The 23,304-nt window shown below is 35.2% G+C and overlaps 1 protein-coding gene across 1 annotated transcript; it reads left to right on the top strand.

The window, feature by feature from the left end:
• The first annotated feature begins 8,188 nt into the window (after positions 1–8,188).
• Positions 8,189–10,621, top strand: LOC141695038 (large ribosomal subunit protein eL43). The gene is made up of 5 exons (XM_074499270.1): positions 8,189–8,316; positions 8,874–8,913; positions 9,504–9,592; positions 10,245–10,327; positions 10,414–10,621. Exons 1-5 carry the CDS (start codon positions 8,314–8,316, stop codon positions 10,475–10,477), a joined length of 279 nt encoding a protein of 92 aa, XP_074355371.1. The 5' UTR covers positions 8,189–8,313; the 3' UTR covers positions 10,478–10,621.
• Positions 10,622–23,304: the final 12,683 nt, after the last annotated feature.

Raw genomic sequence — 23,304 nt, 5'->3', positions numbered from 1 at the left:
GTTGTCTCGGTTTAAATACTACTCATCTATGTAGGAGACAGAGCTACTGGGTTGACTACAGAACCTTCCTTATGTGGTGCACTAGGCACTATCTCCCTCACGCTCATTCATACTACTTTTAGTGGTAAAAGAGTGTTGGTTGGTTCTGTTTTTGTGTTTGTCTTTACAGTCTGGGATAGACGTTGTGGGTTTTCAACCTCATGACTGTCAATGAAAGAAAGTCATTGGAGACTGAACCTGTATCATAGAACATATGGTAATAGAGAGAAAATGATTTACAATAGTGATTTCAAAAGATTTTACATGAAATAAGAAATCACTAATGTAGAGAGAAGTTTAATTTTTGTTTTTCAAAATGAATGAGTTTTTGATAAAATATTGATCACTTAGGGTAAAGTCTAAGTAATTCTCATTCATGTCAAAAGCTTACAAATATCTGCAACATAATGTTAACAACATATCAGTGACCGATACTTGTCAAGTACTTTAGATACTAATTGTTATGTTGCATAAACAATATACCACTGCACTTATAAAACAATATGATTGTGCCTAGTGATAAGATAGTTATAAATATGACGACTCTACTTATTCATATAAAACTGTAACTGCAGTTAGAGTGCCATACCATGTCCTTGACGATTGCTTGAGCAGTATACTAGTTCATACCAACCTGAAGCGAGATTGTGAAGAAGAGATTGCATAGTCCAATAGATCTGCAGCTGCAAAGTCCATGAACTGTGGTGTACTGACTTCCTCTTTTGACTCACCAACCAGGAGTACACTTGTACACATCGTACTAGAGTCCAATTCCAAGTGTAATGTGCAGCAGGTGCCTGATATGTCGTAATATTCTCAAGTCTCGTCACTGGTGCTATATGTTGGATACTGCTTCCTGATAATAACCTAGCACAATATACAAAATTACAATGATAACATTCCCAGCTTGCAAACAGCCATATCCCTCAGATAAACCTTTGCTGTTATCTCCAAAGGTAACCATGGGGCCAGCTTTCTCAACCACATTTGATAGCAGGGCTCTATCTCCGGTCATATGTCTTGATGATCCACTGTCAAGAATCCACACTACCGGTTATACTTGTTTAATGCCCTGCACTACAAATGGATTAGACCTTCTTCGGAACCCAAACTTGGTTGGGCCCGGCATACTTGTAGAACTGTCCTTTGTCAGGCAAAACAACATTTTTAATTTTAACGATCTCAACATTCTCAATGACTGAACATTTGACCTTGTAAATAGCCTTAACAAATTTCTGGTTAGGCTTAGGCACAAATGTCTCCTTTCTAGCCTTAGAAGGACTAGCAGTCTTAGACCTATCATGCTTCTTGTTATTCACATGCTGACGAGGAGTAGTCTTATCATTAGACAGATGCTTACCATTAAAATAAGCATACATCATATTAAAAGCACAAGACATACAATTAGCAATACTACATGCTCTATGAGAGTGATTAACAGCAGGCAATTTATGCATGGTAGACATGGCATTATTGTTATCCAACTCATGTGTGTCTGAGTTAATCTCAGTTGCTTTCACAACTTTGACTGGAACTTTCGACTCACATGACTTGGAAACAATCTTCTCATAAGCATGATCCTCAGCACGTATTTCTTCTTGAATAACAGAAGAGGTCGCATCAAATGGTTCAGCAATTGATGCTTTATAGAGGGGTTCATCAACACCCTTAAGCACATGTGGTACTTCGCTCCCTTTAGCACATACATGAGGAGGGGAGTTTATGCCTAATTCTCCAATAGCAGCATTGTAATCATAACCTATTCCAGATGTTTGATTAACAGCTTGCTTACTATAGAACTCTTTAGCCTTCGAACAAGAATTGAAGTAGGCTCTAACCTTAGTCTCAAGACCGGTGATCTTGTCTTTGAGAATAGTTTCGAGTTTTCTATAACAGTCAACTCTATTCTCTAGAAAAGATACCTGTTCTTTTAATTTGTCTTGATTAATGTGCACAAGTCTTAATTCATTGACCTCTTTCTCAAGGTCTGTGATCTGTAAACTTAACAGTTCATTATCACGACGTGCACAATCTAAGTTACCTCTTAGATGATAAACCATTTCAGCATCAGAAAGTTTTACCTCTTTTCTTGACGATGAAGCTTTTCCATCAATAGCCATAAGAGCAAGATTTCCTTCTTCTTCATCTTCACTATCAGTATCATCCCAGCTTCTTCCCTTTGCCAGATAAGCCCTTTCAGAGTTCTTTCTTACTTGCTTTGGCTTCCTACATTCTGTGGCAAAGTGTCCCAACTCATTGCAGTTATAGCATCTAATGGTGCTTCGATCAACCATCCATGTTTTGTACCCACCACTGCTGGTGTTAGAGGATGAAGATCCACCTTTCTGGAATTTGTTGTAGTTGGACTTGTACTTAAGCTTGGGATTCCTCCTGAATCTGACATGGGAGAATCTCTTGACAATTTGGGCCATTGATTCATCTTCCAATTGCTCCAGCTCTTCCAAAGAATAAAAATCATCACTTGATTGATTTGTAGTAGGAGGATCATATTCTGCTACTAACTCATTTTCCTCACCCTTGGAAAACCGTACCATTCTTTCTAACTGTTGAGATTGTTGTTGTTGTTGACCTTTAGCTACAAGTGCATTAGATGTGCTGACCATTCTATCCTTCCCGTAGACTTCCTTCTGTTGAATCTGCTCCAACTCATAAGTTTTTAACACTCCATAGAGCCTGTCCAAAGAAATCTCACTCAGATCTCTAGCTTCTCTAATGGTAGTGATTCTATGTTCAAGATGAGCTGGCAGTGTTAAAAGGAACTTTTTGTTGACCTCCCTGATTGAATAATACTTTCCATTGATGTTCAGGTTGTTGATCAACGCATTGTACCTCTCAAACACTTCAGTAATTCCTTCTCCTGGATTTGATTTGAAATGTTCATATTCAGAGGTTAGGATTTCCAACTTGTTCTCCCTAACTTCCTCTGTGCCTTCATTAATCACCTTAATAGTTTCCCACATGTGTTTGGAATTTTTACAGTTCATCACATGTCTGTTCATCAAGGGATCAAGGGAATCAATTAATATTAATTGAAGGCTGGCATCCAAGGAGGCTTCTTCCTTCTCAGCAGGAGTAAAATCTTCAGGCTCTTTTGGATAGGTTCTAGCTTCAGTAGTCACCACACCATCTATTATTACCTCTGGTTCAATAACCATCGGAGTTTTTATACCCTTCTTTAACAAGTTTGAATATTTGGGATTTGCAACTTGTAAGAATAATAGCATCTTCTTCTTCCACATGATATAATTCTCTTTATCAAATTGTGGAATTTTAACGGTTCCAACTTTATGTGAAGTCATTATGAATTTTTGAATAAATAAAAATTCAAGGAGTTGAAAAATCACAAAAGTCTAGGATCTTGATTTGTTCGTTAATCAGAAGGCTCTGATACCAATTGTTGGGTCCCAATGTGTTTGTAGAAGGGGGGGTTGAATACAAACAGTACCGAATAATCGAATTAAATGCGGAATAAAAAATGTGAAACAAAATTCAAGTTAAATAAAAATATTATTAAACTTGAAAGGTGTTACAACAACTGTATCGATTACAAGGAATTAATCTCAAATTAATTATCACAAATCTAGAATAAATTCGACATGAACTTTTTCTATTTTTGTAATAAAAAGATTCAAATGCTAAACGCAATTTGAGATTAAGTTCTAGGGATTTTGATCCGCTAGATTGTTACACAAGAACAAGATAAAGATTTCTAGTTGATTGGATTTAACTTTACAATCTAGAAATTGATCTTGAATTAAACAGATGAAAAATGTAATATTTCAAGGCGGCTGCTTTTCTTGTTCTTTGTTCTTCTGTTTGAATGATGGATAATTGAAAGAAGGTCTTCTGCTTCTTTTTAATCAACAGCCGAAATGTTAAGCTGGTATGACAATCCTTTTTGCTCAGCAAGACTTTCGGTAGGACTATCTTTTGAACTAGCAAGACTATCAGAATGAACTAGCATGACAATCAGAATGAACTAGCATGACAATCATCCTCCTAGAGTAACTTTCGGTGAGACAATTGAAAATGGCCTAGCATGACAATCGGTATGACAATCCTGATTGTCATGCTAGTTCATTTTCAATTGTCCTGCTGATTTAATGCTTGAATTTAATCCAATTAAACTTCTGAAAATTCCTAGAATTAATTCAGAATTAATTAATCAATTAATTCAATTAATAAATAAATTATTCTTCTCATATATAATTTATTTTCTTAATTAAATTAGATGACTTAATTAATTAATAGAGAATTAATTCTAGTCTTGAGCAGCAACCATTCTTCTGCAAATCTTCTGAAAATCACTGAAAATTATGAATCAATTCCACCACTTCAACGTTGACACTCGATGTACTGTCTGGTTCATGAGTGACTAACTTCCGTGACGTTTCTTCATGTCTTGACTTTGACACTTTGATTTTCTTCAGATTAAATCCTTGTAATTTATTGATACCCTGACGAGATCTCTGTCACTTGATTAAATCCACAATCTTGACTTATATCACTGAGGCATGATCAATTTCTTGAACTTCTTCCAGTGAATTAATTCCTCAAGTCTGTAGATGAACCTTGTCTCTGAATCCTTTGACAGATATTACTTTGCGAGATCTCTCTGACGGTCGATCCACTATTTACTTATTATATTCTTATTTGAGTTGAGTTGAATCCTCGAATATACAAATAGGCCTATGACATATGACTTACACTCTAGCATATGTATTATCAACTGAATCAACAGATATATGTATCAAGAATACGAAACAGACATGCATATATACCATATCACATGCTACAATATATCGCAAGAATTTGCTAATTAACCATCATGCATTTATCACAAGACAATGTATATACATATATACATCACAACAACAGTATAACGGGTAGAAAACTTGCCTGAGTGCTCCCGGATAGACTTAAGCTTAGAGTGGGTCCGATAACCTATGAACAACAACATAATTCGGAATTAAACCCCGGTCGCTTAAGAAACTAGACTTTAACCATTTAGAGTCCTAACTTTCGCTTTCGCGCTTAACGATTCACTTAAGTCGCTCGAGTACCCTCGTCTCCGCCATTTTTAATAAATTAACCATTAAGGGTTTTAAGGCGATTCTTTCGCGAGTACTTTACCAACTGCCTAATCCACTTTACATAAATGTTTCATACCCCAATTAGTCATTTAAGGTCCTTAATCAAGGTTTCAAAGTAAGGCGAGGGGTAATGGTTCGTTCGCGAAACGCCGTTACTTAAAACGGTCGTTTCTCCTAAACCGTACATCGGATTCAAGCGTTCCACATATCAAAACGAAGCTTGTAACATGAACTATCTAATCATGGCAATGGTCAAAACTAGAAGTGAGTTCACGGGTCCTAATGTTAAGAACAAAAACAGTCTACGGTAAATCAGGCATTACGACGGCTATGTTTACCCGATTTCCCAAAATTTTACCAAACCAATTCAACACCAAACCATCACCAATCAATCCCAATATAACCATATGACAATATCACTCATCAACCACTTTAAACCATTTAAACCAAGCCCAAATCATACCATGAATCATCAAGAACAACTAGTGCTACTCTTAACTTCCAAAATCAACAAAAACACTTAACAACTAAGATCTCAACATGAAAAAACAACTACTACACTTAATCTATCATTCCATCATCATAATCATTTATACCAAACAACTTAATGCTAAGATAATTTAGAGTTATACCTTCCTTGAAGCTTTTAATCAATGAAAGATCCTTGGAATGCCCATGGAAGCCTTGATCTATGCTTAAGCTACCTTGAACTTTCATAAAAATCAAGAAAACCAAAGTTATTTCTTGAAGGTTACTATTCACCATCTTCTTCCTTGATTTATTGGAAGAGATTGTGAAGGAATTAGAAGCTTAAACTCATGGGATAGCTATATCTATGTATAAGGAACCTTAGATAATTACCTCATGATTTAACAAAGCTTGGATCTTGGTTTTGGATTTTTCTTTCCTTTGAAAATGAAAAAAGCCGAGAGCTTGATGAAGAAATGAGATAGCTTTTTATTTTTTTTTGGTGAAAATGAAATGTTTTGGCTTGGTTGGTTGTTTTTTGATTTGTTTTGTTTTGTTTTCTTACCTTTTACCATGGTAACTTTTGTGTGGTTCTAAATCAACCAACAACACACTTGCTTTGGTCATGCTTATGTCACCATGTGATGTCACCCTCCCACCTTTGTCCTCTTCTCATTGGTTTGATGACATCATCCCCACTAATCTCTTTGATTAGCTTCTAATTACTTGGCTAATGACCGCTGATCTGTTATACGGTTCGCTTAACTTTCGTTTTCGTTTATCGTTTGAGGGATCATACCCGGGATCTTATTACTTGGGTTCCCTTAACCTTTCTCAATACATTATATTCCTTTTATGATCCTCTCTTACAATCCTTGAATTTAAATCTTTTTTATCCTGTTACCTTACACTCAATTCTTTCGATATCTGGTGGATTTTCGGAAAAAAATCAAAGTGTTTGAATTTGGATTCTGACGATCTTTACATACACTTATATCCCATATAAAGTACTAATAAGATCTCAGAATAACAATAGAAGAACCCCTACATAGTGTGGCATGAAAAGTTTTCTTATTCAGCAAAATCACTATTCATAAGGGTTTCAAAAATTCCAAAATTTGGGGTTATTACAACCCCGATACGATCCCCGCCCTGTTCAGGTTGGGAATTTAGGAAATTCATAGGGGGCAGGCAACGGGGAAAGTTATATAAAAATTTCGAGGCTTGGGGAGTCTAAGATTAGTTTCTCCCCGACCCCGATTATGTGTGTATATATATAATAGATTTAAAATATTGTTATATTTTTAAAATAATCTATACTTTTCTTGACAATTTTTTTGATAGTGTAATATAATATAAATTATAATTTCTAACTTGTCATTTCTTTATATTATAAATCAATTTTAACATGATTTGATGTTAAAAAATTGTGATATTATTAATATTTTTATATAATAAGAATTAGTAGATTGTTTTTAATCATAAGAACTTATTAAAAAATACAAACTTATTATTTTTTAATTATTTTCGAATCCCGAGGGAATTCCCGTTTGGGCGGGAGAGCCGAGAGAAAAAGAATCCCCGTTCAGGGTTCGGGGGCAGGTGTATAATAACATTTCCCGACCCCGAAATGACCCGATACATATTCTCACAAATAAACTTCAAATGTTTTTGTTATAATAATATTGTTTTGATTTTTTTAGTTAGTCTTATATCCCTTTTAATAAGTATTGGATCTCAAAATTCACGGGGTGATCGAGAATCGAACTCTACTATAGAAGGTAAACTCTCACCACTTAAATCATCTAATCCAATTTTAACAGTATATATGAAAAGAAAAAGAAGTAAGACAATTCAGTGGTGAATTTTATGTCATCACATTTCATTTATTTAAATTTACGAGACATAATTAAATTTATAAAAAAAATATATTATTCGTTATTAGTTAATTGCTATGTGAAAATAAAATAAAGTTAAAATAATCATTTATATTATTCAAAAATCATTGCACGAATCAGGTAAGAAGAAGAAGAAGGTGATAACTCAGAGGATGATATTGTAAAAATTGAAAAGGTTTCAAATCAAAAAGTTTCAAAAATGCTCGAGAAAATGAGATGATTTTGAATAAAATAAGATGATAGTTGTGGTGATCAATTATTATGGACATACAAACAAAAATATGTAATGTTGACCTGAACGACCAAGAAATTGTCACAAATAACTTTATAAAAATATTTTAAGTTACCTGGAAATCTCAATATTTATATAACAAGATTATATTTATTGAATATATAAATATATTTAATAAATTTTAAGCAATTTTATTATTATATAGGGTAAAAATAATAAAAGATAGATTTTAAAATAGTATAGAATATTACAATATAGAGTTTATTATTAATTATAATAGGCCCAAGTTAGGATTGTAATTTTTAATTATAATAAGAGATTATTGATATATAGAATATTATTATAGGGAGAACTCTCCGTAGCATATGGTTGTGTGAGGAAGAAAAGAAAAAAAAATACGAGCATATGTGGGCCAAGTAAAACAAAGTCCAGCCCGACCCGGTCGAGATCGAGTAGTGGCTATATAGTAAAACTAGGGTTTTCTACTCAGTAGTGTCCTACATTTGCAGCCGCCCCCATCCCTCTTTCATTTCCGGCGACCTTTCTTTGCAATTCGGCTAAGATGGTACTCTCTCTCTCTCTCTCTCTCTCTCTCTCTCTCCCCCTCCCCCCCTCTCTATCCCGTCTATCCCTCTCCCCTCTCTCTCTCTCCCCCCCCTCTTCCTATACAAATATCGTTACTTGATATATCTTTACAGCTTATGTGTATGTGTGTATACATCATGTTCATATATTCATGGAAATTATTGATTCCAAGGTATTGATGGAGTAGGTATTTTATCTCTAAATCTTAATATCCCATTTAATTTTAAATTTATTTAAATATCAATTGTATGTAGTTGGTAATTTAATAGTATCTTAATATAATTTTAATTAAGATTAATCGAGTAAGGTTATGCAGGGGCAAATTGCAATTTATCTCATTTAAGTTGTTGACTGTAAATTTTGTGTAGTTCATGTACTAATGATTGCTGCGAACTTGGTTTAATATTTGTTGTACTAATTTATTTATGGGAATGAGCTGCTGATGGTATTTACAGTTACTTTTCTTCAACTTGCACTGTATTAATAATATATGCTTGTCGGTTATTGTAAAGATAATGTTATTGTTTTTCCTTACAGACCAAGAGGACGAAGAAGGCGGGTATTGTTGGCAAGTATGGTAAGTGATCAATATCTTTATTGACTTTTCTTTGTTTAAGTTTAAAATTTCTGTTGTAAAATGCTCTGCCTTTAAGTTTAGGGTTAAATGAATGGAGATGTTCCTTATCTTTATTTTAGTATCGCTTTAAGGGTTTTTATAGATAATGAATTTGATTATCAATTGAAGCCTTCTAATCCATATATGTGTGTGCTCTGAATTTTTTAAGATAAACTTGCTAGTGTGAGAGTTTTCTGCATCCTTTATTCATCTTTATAAATTTCCGAAAAAAGAATTCTATCTTCGGAGACTGCATTTGCTAGTTTATGTTTGTAATATGCCTTTTGTGGCATATTGTGTTTCGTATCAAGAGTATGTCATTTCATAATATTTTAGAGGATTAGTTGTACCACATTTAGTCTACTATTTTCTAGTTTGTTACAAGATGATTCTATAATAGTTTTCAAATTAAGAGTAGATCGTTTTTCACTTATTTAGATGATTACCTGATGTCGCTAGTATATTTCAAGATAATTGTATGCTAGTATGTTACAAGATAATTGTTTCATAGTATGTGAAGTTTCTAATTCATTTATTGCCATTGGTTCCAGGTACCCGTTATGGTGCCAGTCTGCGGAAGCAAATTAAAAAGATGGAAGTATCACAGCACAGCAGATACTTTTGTGAATTTTGTGGAAAGGTATTGTGTCTTGTCTGCTGAATCAATATAATCTGATGTTCCTTTACCTTGCAACTGTGAGATTTTGGCTCTACCTGTTTTAAGATATTTTTTATGCAGCTAGAAGTAGCCAAGTTAAAAAAGTTACACTTTGGTAGCCAATTAAAAATATATGTTATACTTTAATATTATGTCTTAGAGCAAAGCCAACGGTGATGCAAAAATAAGTGTAGCAACTTGTAATAATTAAGCACTGTAAGGACCATGTCTCCAATGCATGATTCTATATCTAACTAAATTTGTTTTATATTTAACCAACTTCCCCAACTACCTCCATATTTAAGGACATTGTTGGTGTAAAAAGACATGCTTGTGTTATTTTCCTCGTACAAAATGCTATAGTTTGTTCAACTTCCCACCTTAATCTATTTCCCTCCTTTTTTTAGCAAAAAAAATAAAATGTGTGGCAAATATAGCACAATGCTATAGTTTGTTGTGTACATAGCACGATCTTTAGCCTTTTGCTATTTTAGCATAATGTTTAGGTGTTTTTTGGTTTTTGTTCTATGATATTGCTCCTATGGTGTTATTTGTCATCGTCATGCTTTACCATTTATACATATTATTAAATCATTGGCTTAAGCTTGTTTTATGTTTTCTGTAATCATTACAGTACGCAGTGAAGAGAAAGGCAGTTGGAATATGGGGTTGCAAGGACTGTGGCAAAGTCAAAGCAGGCGGGGCATACACCTTGAAGTAAAAATCCTCTTTGATTGTTTTATATCTTGCTATTTACATTGCAAGTTGTTGGTAATTAATTTTTTCCCCAATTTTTGGAACAGCACTGCTGCTGCCGTGACAGTTCGGAGCACAATCAGGAGGTTGAGGGAGCAAACTGAGAGTTAAATATAGTTGTGATATGCTTTCTTTTGAAGTCTTGTATGCAGACATGGTTATTATTATCAACAATTTTGTTGGTAGTCCAGATATCTACTTTTTATGGATGATCTTTTTAAATTTGATATTCCATCCGTTACGGTTTAATTGGCATCTTGGATATTTTTGTCTTGGTTGAGTCCGGTTTTTTCAGTGGTTAATATTTGTTACATGGTTAGTGTTGCAATGGATTATTGTAGCTTTTTAACTGGTTCCGCTAAAACATGCAACTATGCAAGTTTAAATGTGTTATACTGTTTTTCCAAGTAGAACTAGAATGCTAGAATGGTATGGTACTAAAAGTGGAGTACTAACTACCATTTTCATATCACGTTAGCTCTAATTCAGAGAAAATAAGCAACAATGCAACAGAGGAGAAAGGCAACTTCGTATAAGAATATACACTAGAATCTCTCAGAGGAAGAGTTTTGCTCCCCAGTAAGCCCCCAGGCCCCAACCGACTGGGTAATATATACATTTTCTTGAATAGCATCGACAGTGGTATAGCCTCATCGCGGTTTTGGGGGTGCATTTGGTATTGGAGTGCCCTTACAACTGCTACACTTGCTGCAGTGGCTGCTCTATTGACTGCTGCAACAGCTCTTCACCATCTTCTTGAGCTTTGCAGCAGTAGCTGCTTTTTCAGCAGCAACTCTTGCTTCCAGATGATGAAAGCAAAGGCAAAAAGGTGTAAGTAGCAAGTCTCGTGACTGAATTTTGAAGAAGTAAACGAACCAAACCAATATGTAAACAATATTAAAGGATTGAAACAAGAAGTTCATTCGATCATTACTAAGTGTCAATGAATATCTTGCAGAATCACCTCAGATTCTCACAAAATACCAACTACAAATTAGCTTAACATCAACCAACTGGGCCACCTAAATTAACCTAATGCCATTCATTCACGAGGCAAGCTCTTCCAAGCCATTCAAGAACATAAGAGGCCATAGGTTGTATGCAGTACATTTTAGAACAATAGCAACTTTATTTTCATTGACGTTCTTTATAAAAAAAATAATCCTAATATGTATTTACTTCTTATGCAACGGAGAAAATTTGAAAGATGTTACATTTGATTTCACGACAATTGTAATGTTTGCTTCTGCGTTCCGATTCGTTTGGTATCTTCAATTATTTGTTGATGGAGAGCCTAAAGCTGGGCTTTTGGTTATGCGCCCCTAGAGCAGCTCCGATGGCCACTTTATAAGTTCTCCTAAGTTAAATTTTAGCAAAATTAAGATATTAATATATTAAATGCAGTAAAAATTTGCACCGCGCAATAGCAATTACTACTGTGTCCCTCACCTAGCATTAAATAGCAGTCTTATCATAAGCATTAAATAATCCGTAATCGGAACACATCATTCACTCTTTTTAAGATTTACTACAAATTTTGTAATCTTTTGTTAACCAAAATTAATTAAGTTGCACCGATTTGTTAACCGGAATTGTCTTATTAACTAATACTAGATTTACAACTCATGCGATGCACGGATCTTCATTAATATTTTTATATTATTTAAAATTATAATAAAAAATTTTGGATCATTACCTTATTAGTATATTTATAAATAATAATATAAATATTTGTTATTACCGGGATTCGAACCTGAATCTTGGATAGTGTATAAATAATAATATAAATATTTGTTGTTGGTGAGATTCGAACCTGGAAGCTTTAACAATGTATAAATAATAATACAAAGTGATGACTTGATTAAAAAGATCCGACAATTATAAATTGGGATAACCAAACCAACCAAAAAAAATATATCAAATTATACCACATGATTATTATATAGTATAGAAGTATAGATAAGGAGATGATCGGCGGCAAGAAACTTTTAGGTGTAACTACCTTTACAATCACACGGGTATTCATTAATATTTTTATATTATTGAAAATTATATTAAAAAAAATTGGATCATTACGTTATAAGTATATTTATAAATAATAATATAAATATTTGTTGTTGGCGGGATTCGAACCTGAATCTTGGGTAACGTATAAATAATAATATAAATATTTGTTGTTGGTGGGGTTCGAACCTGGGAGTTTTAGTAGTATATAAATAATAATATAAATATTTGTTGTTGACGGGGTTCAAACATGTGAGCTTGAGTAGTGTGTATTCTTTTAGTATTTGAATCTAACGGTCCTGATCACTTGATTAAAAAGATCCGACAGTTATAAATGTGTATAACCAAACAAACCAAAAAAGGTATACCAAATTATACTCCATTCCAGTTATTATAGTATAATATAGATTTTTTGATAAAATAATAATTTAATGTAATACAGTTATTTAAAAAAATATGAAAATACTATTCTTGAATTAAGAAAATATTTATACTTAATTCAAATAATAATAATTATTATAAAATAAAAAGTGAACATAAAAAAATAAGGTTACAAAATTTAGTAAACTATGTTTGTAATCGGAATAAAATAATAGAAAAAATTACTTATAGAAATTAAAAATATATACTTAAAAAAAGAGGAAGGAGGTAAAAAAGATTGAACTAACTTGGATAGATTAAAAACTAACCATTTTTTATATGAGATTGATTTTTGCACGTATTTTAATATATTTTGATTGAATAATAATAAATATTATTTGTAATTTTTTCTGTAAATAAAAATAGACAATATATATATTTTTTAATTTATAAAAAATAATTTTAAAATTATATTTTTAACTAATCACTCAAAGTATATTAAAATATTATAATATTTACAAAAATGAAAATGTCATATAAAAAATAAAATCGAAAGAGTTCTTACAAAGACAGGAGATACAAACATAAAAAAATGCTTGCACGTGTATGTAAAATTGTGAATTGATAAGTTATTCGGTGACCATGTATGTATTTAATGTATTAAAGGTTTCTGTCAATTTTACACAGAAAAGGTGAAGGACTTAATAGTAGTTAGTGATTAATGCACGAAGAATTTTTTTACTTAATCAACTCCAAAACACTTTAAAGCATCTCCAACTACTTCTCAGTCAAGCTCGTAACTTAAATTTTGAGGAGAAGTTTTTAAAAATAAGCTCCAAGTGTCTCCTAACTCTTCCTCAAATATATATGAGTCAATTTTCCTCTTCTCTTTCAGGAGTCTCTCTCTTCTCTTCTTCTCTTTCATTGCTCATACACATCAATTATATTCAATTTTTTTACTAACATCATATATCTCTTTTCCAATATTAATAAAATATAAGTTAAGCCCTACTTAAAAACTAAAGAACTCTAAATCTTTCCTCATTTAGGAGCATATATTATCTCCTCAATTATATAGTGTATATGATGATATAGAGTTGTTGTGAAATTTATAGTTGTGCTGGTGAACTTAGAAATATAAAATAGAATAAAAAGAAATAGAGAACTCTGATGAAGTTTGTTGGAGTCGGCCCAAATATTATGACCTAGGAGACCATGAACTTGAAGTATTAGTTTTTATAAGAAATCTTGCAAGCAACTCTTGGAGTTGCTATAAGCCTTTCGCTTCTTTTCCCCCCACTAAATGTACAACATAGGTATTATTTATGTTAGCACTGTCTTTTTGAAATCTGCATCTTATGCTACTTGATGATATCTGTGGGGATTGTTCATTTATGTTAGCACTATAATCTTTTACCCTCCATTTCAAATTTCCCTTCCCATCAAAAAATCTAAACGATTTCTTGTAGTATATTGCTATGCATTTAAGTTATACATCCAACTATGCATTTTTTTATTTCTTAATCAAGTGAACCGGATCTTTTAGTTCAAGTTTATATTAGCTTTTTCCGGGGTTCCAGTAACACTGGCTTACAACGTTACAATGTGAGGTTATAAGAATGCAAAAACGGTACTAAACAATGAAAGTCTGTGACTGCCCGTTTCATTCATTGCTTAATAAAACACTCCGCCATTAAGAATGTGTAATGGACTGGCCCAACTCCAAGAGACTTATAACATTCAGCAGGCGTAGGCCCAAGAAAGGCCCAAGGATAGAGATGTAATTTTACAAGAGAGAGATATATTGGGGAATATGGAAGGGGATTAGGGCATGCAGAGTATTATCCGTCATTTCTTTTGTTTTGTTTTTCTAAGGAGAGCATGAACCTCTCGAAAGTTCATTTATAATTTTCAATCGAGTTATCAATTCTGTAATTCTAAACCCGTAACATATAGTGACATCTATTTCTTTCGGTAGTAATTGTTGTTTTGAGTTGTGAATCTTATTTTCAGTAACTTAAAACATCTCAAGTGGTATCAGAGCCGCTTTCGATCGATGGCGTCAACGGGACCTACAATGTGTCAACGGATTGAGGAGATAGAGGACGCGTTGGGTAATATGGAGGCGAATGTTGCCGATCTTGTTTCACAGGAGGTGGAAAAGGTTGTTGATGCTATGAACACTCATTAGCTGAGCTTTTGATACATGGGTAGGAGGAATCTGTGCGTAAGCAGAAGGGTGAGATGGAGACGTTGGTTACTCGGTTGGAGGAAAGAATATCTAGGGCGCGTGAGCATCACGACGCCTTAATTTTTTCGATTAAAAAAGAGCAGGAGCAATTTCAAGCCGAGGTCCATTCAACCTTCACCACTTTACACTTTCCGCCTCATAGTGGGTCTGAATATGGTGAAACAAGTATAAATAACAGGGAGAAGCCACCTTATGCGCAAACTCATTTACCAGGAGCTGAAGTTGATTTGGGGAATGAGTTTGGCACACCTCCGCTCATACGAGGTAATTTTTGTGGTGGAGGTCCAGGAGGGGGACCGGGGAATTGGAGATTCTGGAAATTGGATATGCCAATATTTGATGGCACTGACCCCGATGGCTGGTTACTTCGAGTAGAACGATATTTTAATTTCTACAAGTTAACTGAAGAGGAAAGAATGAAGTCGGTGGTGGTGGCCATGGAGGGAGATGCTTTAAGATGGTACCAGTGGGAACATAAACGACGTCCCATTCGTACTTGGACGGAGTTCAGGGAATTTGTTCTCAAACAATTCCAGCCTTCCCAGGGTGGTTCGTTGTATGAGCAGTGGTTGTCAACCATCCAATCCTCATCAGTCGCAGATTATCGGAGACGTTTTATTGAAACGGCTGCTATTTTGGATCGAGTGCCTGGGAGTATATTATTGGGACATTTTATTAACGAATTGAAGGAAGAGATTCGGGCCGAGGTGAGGTTATTGAGTCCGTTAAATTTGGACCAGGCCATGGATTTTGCTGTGTGTGTGGAGGATAAGAATCGAGCATTGCAGTGGTGCGAATTGGGGACTGCCTCTATTTAATCAGGTAATTCCTCACCCAATACTTTTTTTCCCATCAATCTGTCTCTGGGGATGGTTCGGTAGGAGACAAGGCATGGGGGTCCAATACAAGTGATGCCCAGTCAATGGTGTCATTTGCGAAAAGCGCATCTGTCAGTTCACCTACCAGGAATTTTGGAGAGGTTAAAAGGCTACCGATAAAGAGTTGCAGGAACAAAGGTCCAAGGGTTTGTGCTTTAGGTGTGATGATAAGTGGAGTGTCGGACATTATTGTAAAAGAAGGGAATTGAGTGTGCTGTTGATGGATAGTGAGGACGAGGGAGAATCAGATGGGTGTAGTACGGGACCACCGTCTTTACCTACTATGGAGACCGTCACGGAGGTTTCACTTAACTCGGTAATAGAACTCTCTAATCCAAAATGATGAAATTACGGGGCTTAATTGGAGAACGGGACGTTGTGGTGATGATCAACCCCGGGGCGACACATAACTTCATCTCATTGGCAGTGGTGACTGAATTAGGGGTGAAGGTAACAGATTCCGAGGTTTTTGGGGTATCCTTGGGAAATGGTGATGCTGTTAAGGTGTTTGGAGTTTGTAAGGGGGTGGCGTTCACTTGGATGGTGGTATCGAGGTTTGCGAGGACTTCTTACCATTGAATTTGGGTAATTCTGACATTATACTTTGGGTATAATGGCTGGAAAATCTTGATACGGTTATGACGAATCGGAAAACTCAGGAAATGATTTTTGATGTAGAGGAGAAGCCTGTGAATCTGGTAGGGGATCCTTCGTTGGTAACGACCAAGATATCCCTCAAATCCATGATACGATTTCTCAGAAAATGAGGGGAGGCTATCTAGTTGAATGTAATAAGTTGGAGGCCAGGGGAGAAGTGCAACCTCAATAATAGCAGGGGAAGGTAGTTCCAACATTCTTGACAACTGTGGTCATGAATCATAATGAGGTATTCAAAGATCCAGAGGGTCTGCCCCCAAGTTAGGGTCATGAGCATTCGATTGTGATGAAGGAGGGTAGTAACCCTGTAAGTGTGATGCTGTACCGCTACCCACAGTGCCAAAAAGATGAGTTGGAAAGGTTGATTCAAGAGATGTTGCAAGTTGGAATCATAAAGCCATCTTCGAGTCCATTCTCAAGCCCGGTTCTAATTGTTAAATAACGGGATGGTTCTTGGAGGTTTTGCGTAGACTACCAGGTCTTAAACAAGGAGAGGGTGCCGGATAAATATCCAATTACCGTAATAGACGAGTTACTTGACGAGCTCCAATGTGCACAGGTTTTCTCCAAGCTGGATTTAAAATCAGGTTACCATCAAATTCTGGTTCGGGCAGAAGATACACATAAGACTTCTTTCCGCACTCATGATGGACATTACGAATTTCCTGTAATGCCCTTTGGATTAATGAATTCCCCTGCAATATTCCAATCCTTAATGAATGATGTGTTCCGCCCATCCTTACGGAGGTTTGTACTAGTATTTTTTGACGGTATACTCGTCTATAGTAAAACGGAGGAGGATCATGTCAAGCACATTTTGTTAGAAAAATTGGCAAAAAATAGCTTGTATGCTAACTACAAGAAATGCAAATTTGGGCAGAAAATGGTTTCATACTTGGGGCATATAATCTCCTACAATGGCGTTGAGGTGGATATGGAGAAGTTAAGGGCTATGAATGATTGGCCGTTACCCAAAAATCTTCGAGAGTTACGGGGTTTTCTTGTACTCACCGGGTATTACCGGAAATTTATACGAAACTATGCCCAAATAGCTCAACCCTTGATTACACAGCTGCGAAAAGATAGTTTTGGGTGGTCTGAAACGGCTGGAATTGCATTCAAAAAACTCAAAGAAGCCATGATTCAGCCCCCTGTTCTAGCCATGCCGAATTTCGAAAAAGAGTTTGTGGTTGAGACTGATGCGTCGGGCTATGGACTTGGAACAGTTCTAATGCAAGAAGACCGACCTGTGGCATTCTTTAGCAAACTATTAGGAATTCAGGCACAACAGAAATCAATTTACGAGAAGGAGCTTATGGCGGTGTGCTTGGCTATCCAAAAATAGAGGCCGTATTTGTTGGGGAGACGCTTTACTATTAGGGTAGACCAACAGAGCTTAAAGTTTATCATTGACCAGCGGGGAATTGGGACTGACTACCAGCGTTGGATGAGGAAACTAATCGGGTTTGATTTCGATATCCAGTTTAAACCGGGAGTGGCAAATAGAGTGGCTAACACCTTGTCTGGGAAAGGGAATGGGGATGTGATTCTGGGAAGTATGGTAACCACCCAAGGTGTGGATTGGACAACGTTAGAAGAAGATATCGCAGCTGATAAGGTTCTACAGGAAATTAAGGAGGTCATCTTGATAAACTATAAAGGCTATTCAGGGTATACAACAGTTGACAACTGTTTGTTGTTCAAAGGGAGATATGTAATTCCAAAGAATTCTCATATCATACCACTACTCTTAAAGGTGTACCATGATTCAGTAGTGGGTGGGCACTCTGGAGAGGTGAAAACGTACCTCAGATTAGCAAGTGATTGGTTTTGGGGAGGAATGCAGAAGTGTGTCGGCCATTCTGTCCAGCGCTGCATCACCTGCAAACAACAAAAATACTCACAACAGTCACCATCCGACCTGTTGTAACCAATACCAGTGCCCACTATTAGGAATATGTTGTGTACTTGATGATAATTTGAACAAAACACTAAGTAGATTTGATTTAAGTAAAATTGTAGCTTTCAACGGATGATCATTTCAACATCCGTTGAAAGAGTAGCTTATGTAACAATAAGATTGGTAGCACATTCCTACATACTATAATGGCTTAGTGAACTAGATGTTGTAGAATGTATAGGTCATGTTGACTACTAGATTGATATACAAGATAGGCTGGTTAATTGTAAATATCAGATGCCTTGTAATCTTGTATAAATGAAATGGAGTTAACTGCCAAGAAAAGAGTCTCAACGGATGATTCACAAAGTTTTAACGGATACTCAACTAAAGCTTCAATGGATGATCCACATAGTCTCAACAGATGATCAGTCAAAGTTTCAACGGATGATCAACCACAATTTGAACGAATGATTCAATGAAGCTTCAATGGATGTTCAAATTCAAAAGAGAAGTTGATAGTGACTTGACAGTCATATGCGTTGATTGTATGTAAATGGAATGTGACAGCCTATTTGTAGGGTTTAGAGAACAAAGAAGCATTTCCATGCTAAACTGCAGATATTCAAAGATGCTGGAAAGAGAAGTGAAGCAACATGATATTAGGCTAAGAAATGTTTTGTCTTATTTACTTGTCTTTTAATCATGTAACTTGGTGATATATAAACCAAGGGTAGCAAGTAGAACTTTGTAAAACTATCTATAAGAGTTAGTAAGAAATTACCATAAAAATAGATAAGGCAAAATTTGTAAAGAATTTCTCTGTTCTTGTAGTTCAATTTGTAAGCAGCTGTGTACAATTTTGTAACACAGAGTTCTCTACTTAGTATATATCTCTTGTGGAAAAGTTCAATCCACCAGAAAGTTTTTAATTACTTGTATTTAAATACTTTGTGTTTTGATTTCTACACCACTCTCATTCCGTACCATTGCTAAATCAAACACAATTATTTATTTGTAGAAGAACTGTTCTTGAAATTGAAAAGAAGCGAGAATTACATTCAACCCTCCCCCCCGTCTGTAATTCTTGTTTAGATTATTTGGGAATAACAATTGGTATTAGAGCAATCTCTTGAAGAACAAAGAGTTTAAAGATCACAACAACTAACAAGATGAGCAGAAAACATGTTGGAGTAAAGATTCCATTTCTGGACAAAGATAACTATCACCATTGGAAGGTGAAGATACACCTGCATCTCCTATCTCAAGATGAAGCATATGTGGACTGCATTGAGAAATGTCCACATGTCCCTATGATAGCTGCTCCAGGATATGAAGCATCTATCTCAAAGCTTAGAGCAGAATGGTTTGATCCAGATATTGAACAAGTTCATAAGGATAAAAAGGCCATGAATATTTTGTTTAATGGTGTTGATGGTGACATGTTTGACAACATCAAAAACTGCAAAACTGCTAAGAATGTCTGGGACACAATTCAAGTTATATGTGATGGAACTGAGCAGGTAAGGGATAACAAAATCCAACTCTTGATTCAGCAATATGAGCATTTCCATAGTGAAGAAAGTGAGTCATTCACTGATATTTTCAATAGATTTCAAAAACTAATGAATGCTTTAAAGTTGCATGGAAGGGTCTATCAAACAAAGGACTCAAACCTCAAATTCCGTAGATCTCTACCAAAAGAATGGAAGCCTATGACAGTCTTATTAAGAAATTCTCAAGATTACAAGGAGTTCACCTTGGACAAACTGTATGGGATTATAAAGACCTATGAGCTTAAAATAGAGCAAGATGAGAAGCTGGAGAAAGGAAGAAATAAGGGAGGATCCATTGCATTAGTTGTTGAGCAAGAAAAGGAGAAGGAGACAAAGGTTGAAGCTGTTGAATTTGCACCAAATCCTAGAGTTTGTGAAGGCAAGGGAAAAGGGATAGTAGCTGAACATGAAAACCATCTTAGTCAAGATGACATGGATGACATAGATGAGCATCTTGCTTTTTCTATCCAGGAGGTTTTCCAAGCTCAAATTCAAGAAGAATTTTGGAGCAGCCAAGTCAAACAGAAACATGGTTGATAAGTCTAAATTCAAATATTTCAAGCGTGGCTTGACAGGTCATTTTGCTAGTAAATGCAGAAAGTCTGATTCTAGTAAAAAGAAGTTTGAGCCTGTTGATTATAAGTAGAAATATTTTGAGTTGCTCAAACAAAAGGAAATGGCTTTCATCATACAAGAAAATGACTGGGCTGTAGATGGATTAGATGAGGATGAAGATACAAGCTATGTCAATCTAGCACTCATGGCCAAATCAGATGAAACAGAAGTCAGTTTATCTAGCAATCAGGTAATCACCACTAATCTAGAACATTTATCTAAAGTCGAGTGTAACGATGCTATAAATGACATGTCTACTGAATTATATCATTTGCGTGTTACACTCAAGTCTCTCACTAAGGAAAATACTAAACTTAAAGAAAATAATATATTTTTAAGTGAAAGAAACAATGTGCTAGAGACTCAATTTGTCGAGTTTGAAAAATTGAAAATAGAATGCAAATTGCTAAAGATGAACTAACTGAATCCTTAAAGAAAGAGGAGATTTTAAGAAAACAGCTTGAACGAGAACAAGAAGTAATTAAGGTATGGAAATCATCTAGAGATGTCCATACTCAAATTTTTAAAGTTCAAGGTATAGAATCCTTCTGTGATGAAGCCTGGAGAAAGAGTAAGGAGAAACTTGATTCCAATTTGGTTAAAGGACTTTCAATGGATGTGGATTCGACAGATGATGAACATTATCCGTCGAATAATCAAAAGGATTATCCATCGAAAGATAGTGTACCACATCCGTTGAGTGAAAGAAAGCCAGTTAGCAAAGCCATACTAGCTAAACTTAATGAGAAATATGGATCAATTTCTAAGAACTTTGTTCCAGGAGAAACAAGTTAAGTGAACAAGAACAAGATAGTCAATGTAGGACATCTTTCCATCAAGCAATTGAATGACAGATTGGAGAAAATTGAAGTGAAACAGAGTCTAAAAGGGAAAATAATAGAATTGGGAAAGTAGGAATTAACAAACATAATAACTACACACCTGATAAATATGCACCAAGAAAAATCTGTGTTAAGTGTGGTAGTGTTAATCATTTATCTGTTAACTGCAAACTTGCTATGCCTGCTTCCATGTCTGCACCTTCTTCATTTCCCAGTATGCCTACAATGCCTGTGAATGTTATGCCTGCACATAATTTGAATGCACAGTTTGCTAATATGCCATTTGCACAAAATTCTTACTATGCTGCATTTAGTATGCCACAAATGCCATTTAGTATGCCATACTGGAATAACATGTTTTCACAAAATATGCCTTTCCATGTTAACCGGCCTGTGCATGATAATTCTGCAATGATGAATGTTTTTAAGGGTTCTACTTAATTGACTAAGGATGGACTTCAATTGTCTAAGTCAAATGAGGACAAGCCTAAGAAACCTAAGAAAAAGGCTAAAAAAATAGGACCCAAGGAAACTTGGGTATCGAAATCAACTTGATTTGATTTTGTTGTGTGCAGGGAAACAGAAAGAATCTTTGGTACCTGGATAGTGGGTGCTCAAGGCACATGACTGGAGATTCTACCCTGCTCACTGAGTTTAAGGAGAGAGCTGGCCCAAGTATTACTTTTGGAGATGACAACAAGAAATATACTTTGGGATATGGCTTGATTTCAAAGGATAAGGTCATCATTAAGGAAGTTGCCCTAGTGGATGGACTCAAGCACAAGTTGTTGAGTATCAGCCAGCTTTGTGATAAAGGCAACTCAGTAAAATTCAATTCTGAAGCCTGTGTTGTGACCAACAAGAGAAGCAATAAAGTGGTTCTTACTGGAGTGAGAAAAGGGAATGTGCATCTAGCTAACTTCAACTCATCAAATGCAGAATCTGTCACCTGTCTATTTAGCAAGGCAAGTCAAGATGAAAGTTGGCTGTAGCACAAAAAGCTGTCCCACCTTAACTTCAAGACTATGAATAAGCTAGTCAGGAAAGATTTGGTAAGAGGCATTCCACAAGTGTAATTCTCTAAGGATGGATTGTGTGATGCCTATCAGAAAGGAAAATAGATCAAGGCATGATTCAGAAAGAAGCTTGATTCAATAATTGAAGAACATCTACAACTACTACACATGGACTTATTTGGACCAGTCGATATATTGTCAATCTCAATGAAAAAATATCGTATAGTAATTGTGGATGATTTCTCAAAGTTCTCTTGGACATATTTTTTAAAGTCCAAAGATGAATCTAGTGAAATCATCATCAATCACGTAAGACAAGTTAACAATCATCCTGCATGCTATACTCAGAATATTTCTTTGGTTAATCAAGCAAAATGCATGACACCCAACCAATTGTTCAAGAATAGGAAGCCAACACTAAACTTTCTTGTTAGGTCCCGAATTATCGCAGAAGGGGGGTTGAGTACGATAATTACTAAATTAAAAAATTCTTTCGAATCTTTTACGGATATAAAATTTAGTGCTCGGTTAATGGTTTCGTGTTCTTGAGAGGAATATTGTTTGGAATAATAAAACGAGGAACACAAGATATTCGGAGAAATATATATTTATATATAAATCCGTGAGGGGTGTTGCTACACTCCGGTAAATAAATTAACCGGCTATAATCTAAGAACAACAAAGTTCCTAACTTCTACAAAGATTTATAAATTAAATCCTATACAATGATCTAGCTTTTGTTTGTACTAGGATTTAATTACCGGGTAATGTTTATAATGCCCCTAAAAATATACAAGAGTTAAACCGAGTATTATAACGTTACTCCAGTGAGAAGTTAAACAGATATATAAAAAGCTTG

Source organism: Apium graveolens, chromosome 11, assembly GCF_009905375.1.
Source record: "Apium graveolens cultivar Ventura chromosome 11, ASM990537v1, whole genome shotgun sequence".
NCBI classification, from domain to species: Eukaryota; Viridiplantae; Streptophyta; class Magnoliopsida; order Apiales; family Apiaceae; genus Apium; species Apium graveolens.
The sequence above is the reverse complement of the archived record's forward strand: the minus strand, read 5'-3'. Positions and strand labels throughout refer to the sequence as shown.

Bases quoted from the DNA above. Each gene is read 5' to 3' on its own strand.
- LOC141695038 (XM_074499270.1), top strand. The intron at 9,593-10,244 runs GTATTGTGTCTT...TAATCATTACAG, and splicing joins TTTGTGAATTTTGTGGAAAG to TACGCAGTGAAGAGAAAGGC. The intron at 10,328-10,413 runs GTAAAAATCCTC...TTTTTGGAACAG, and splicing joins GGCGGGGCATACACCTTGAA to CACTGCTGCTGCCGTGACAG.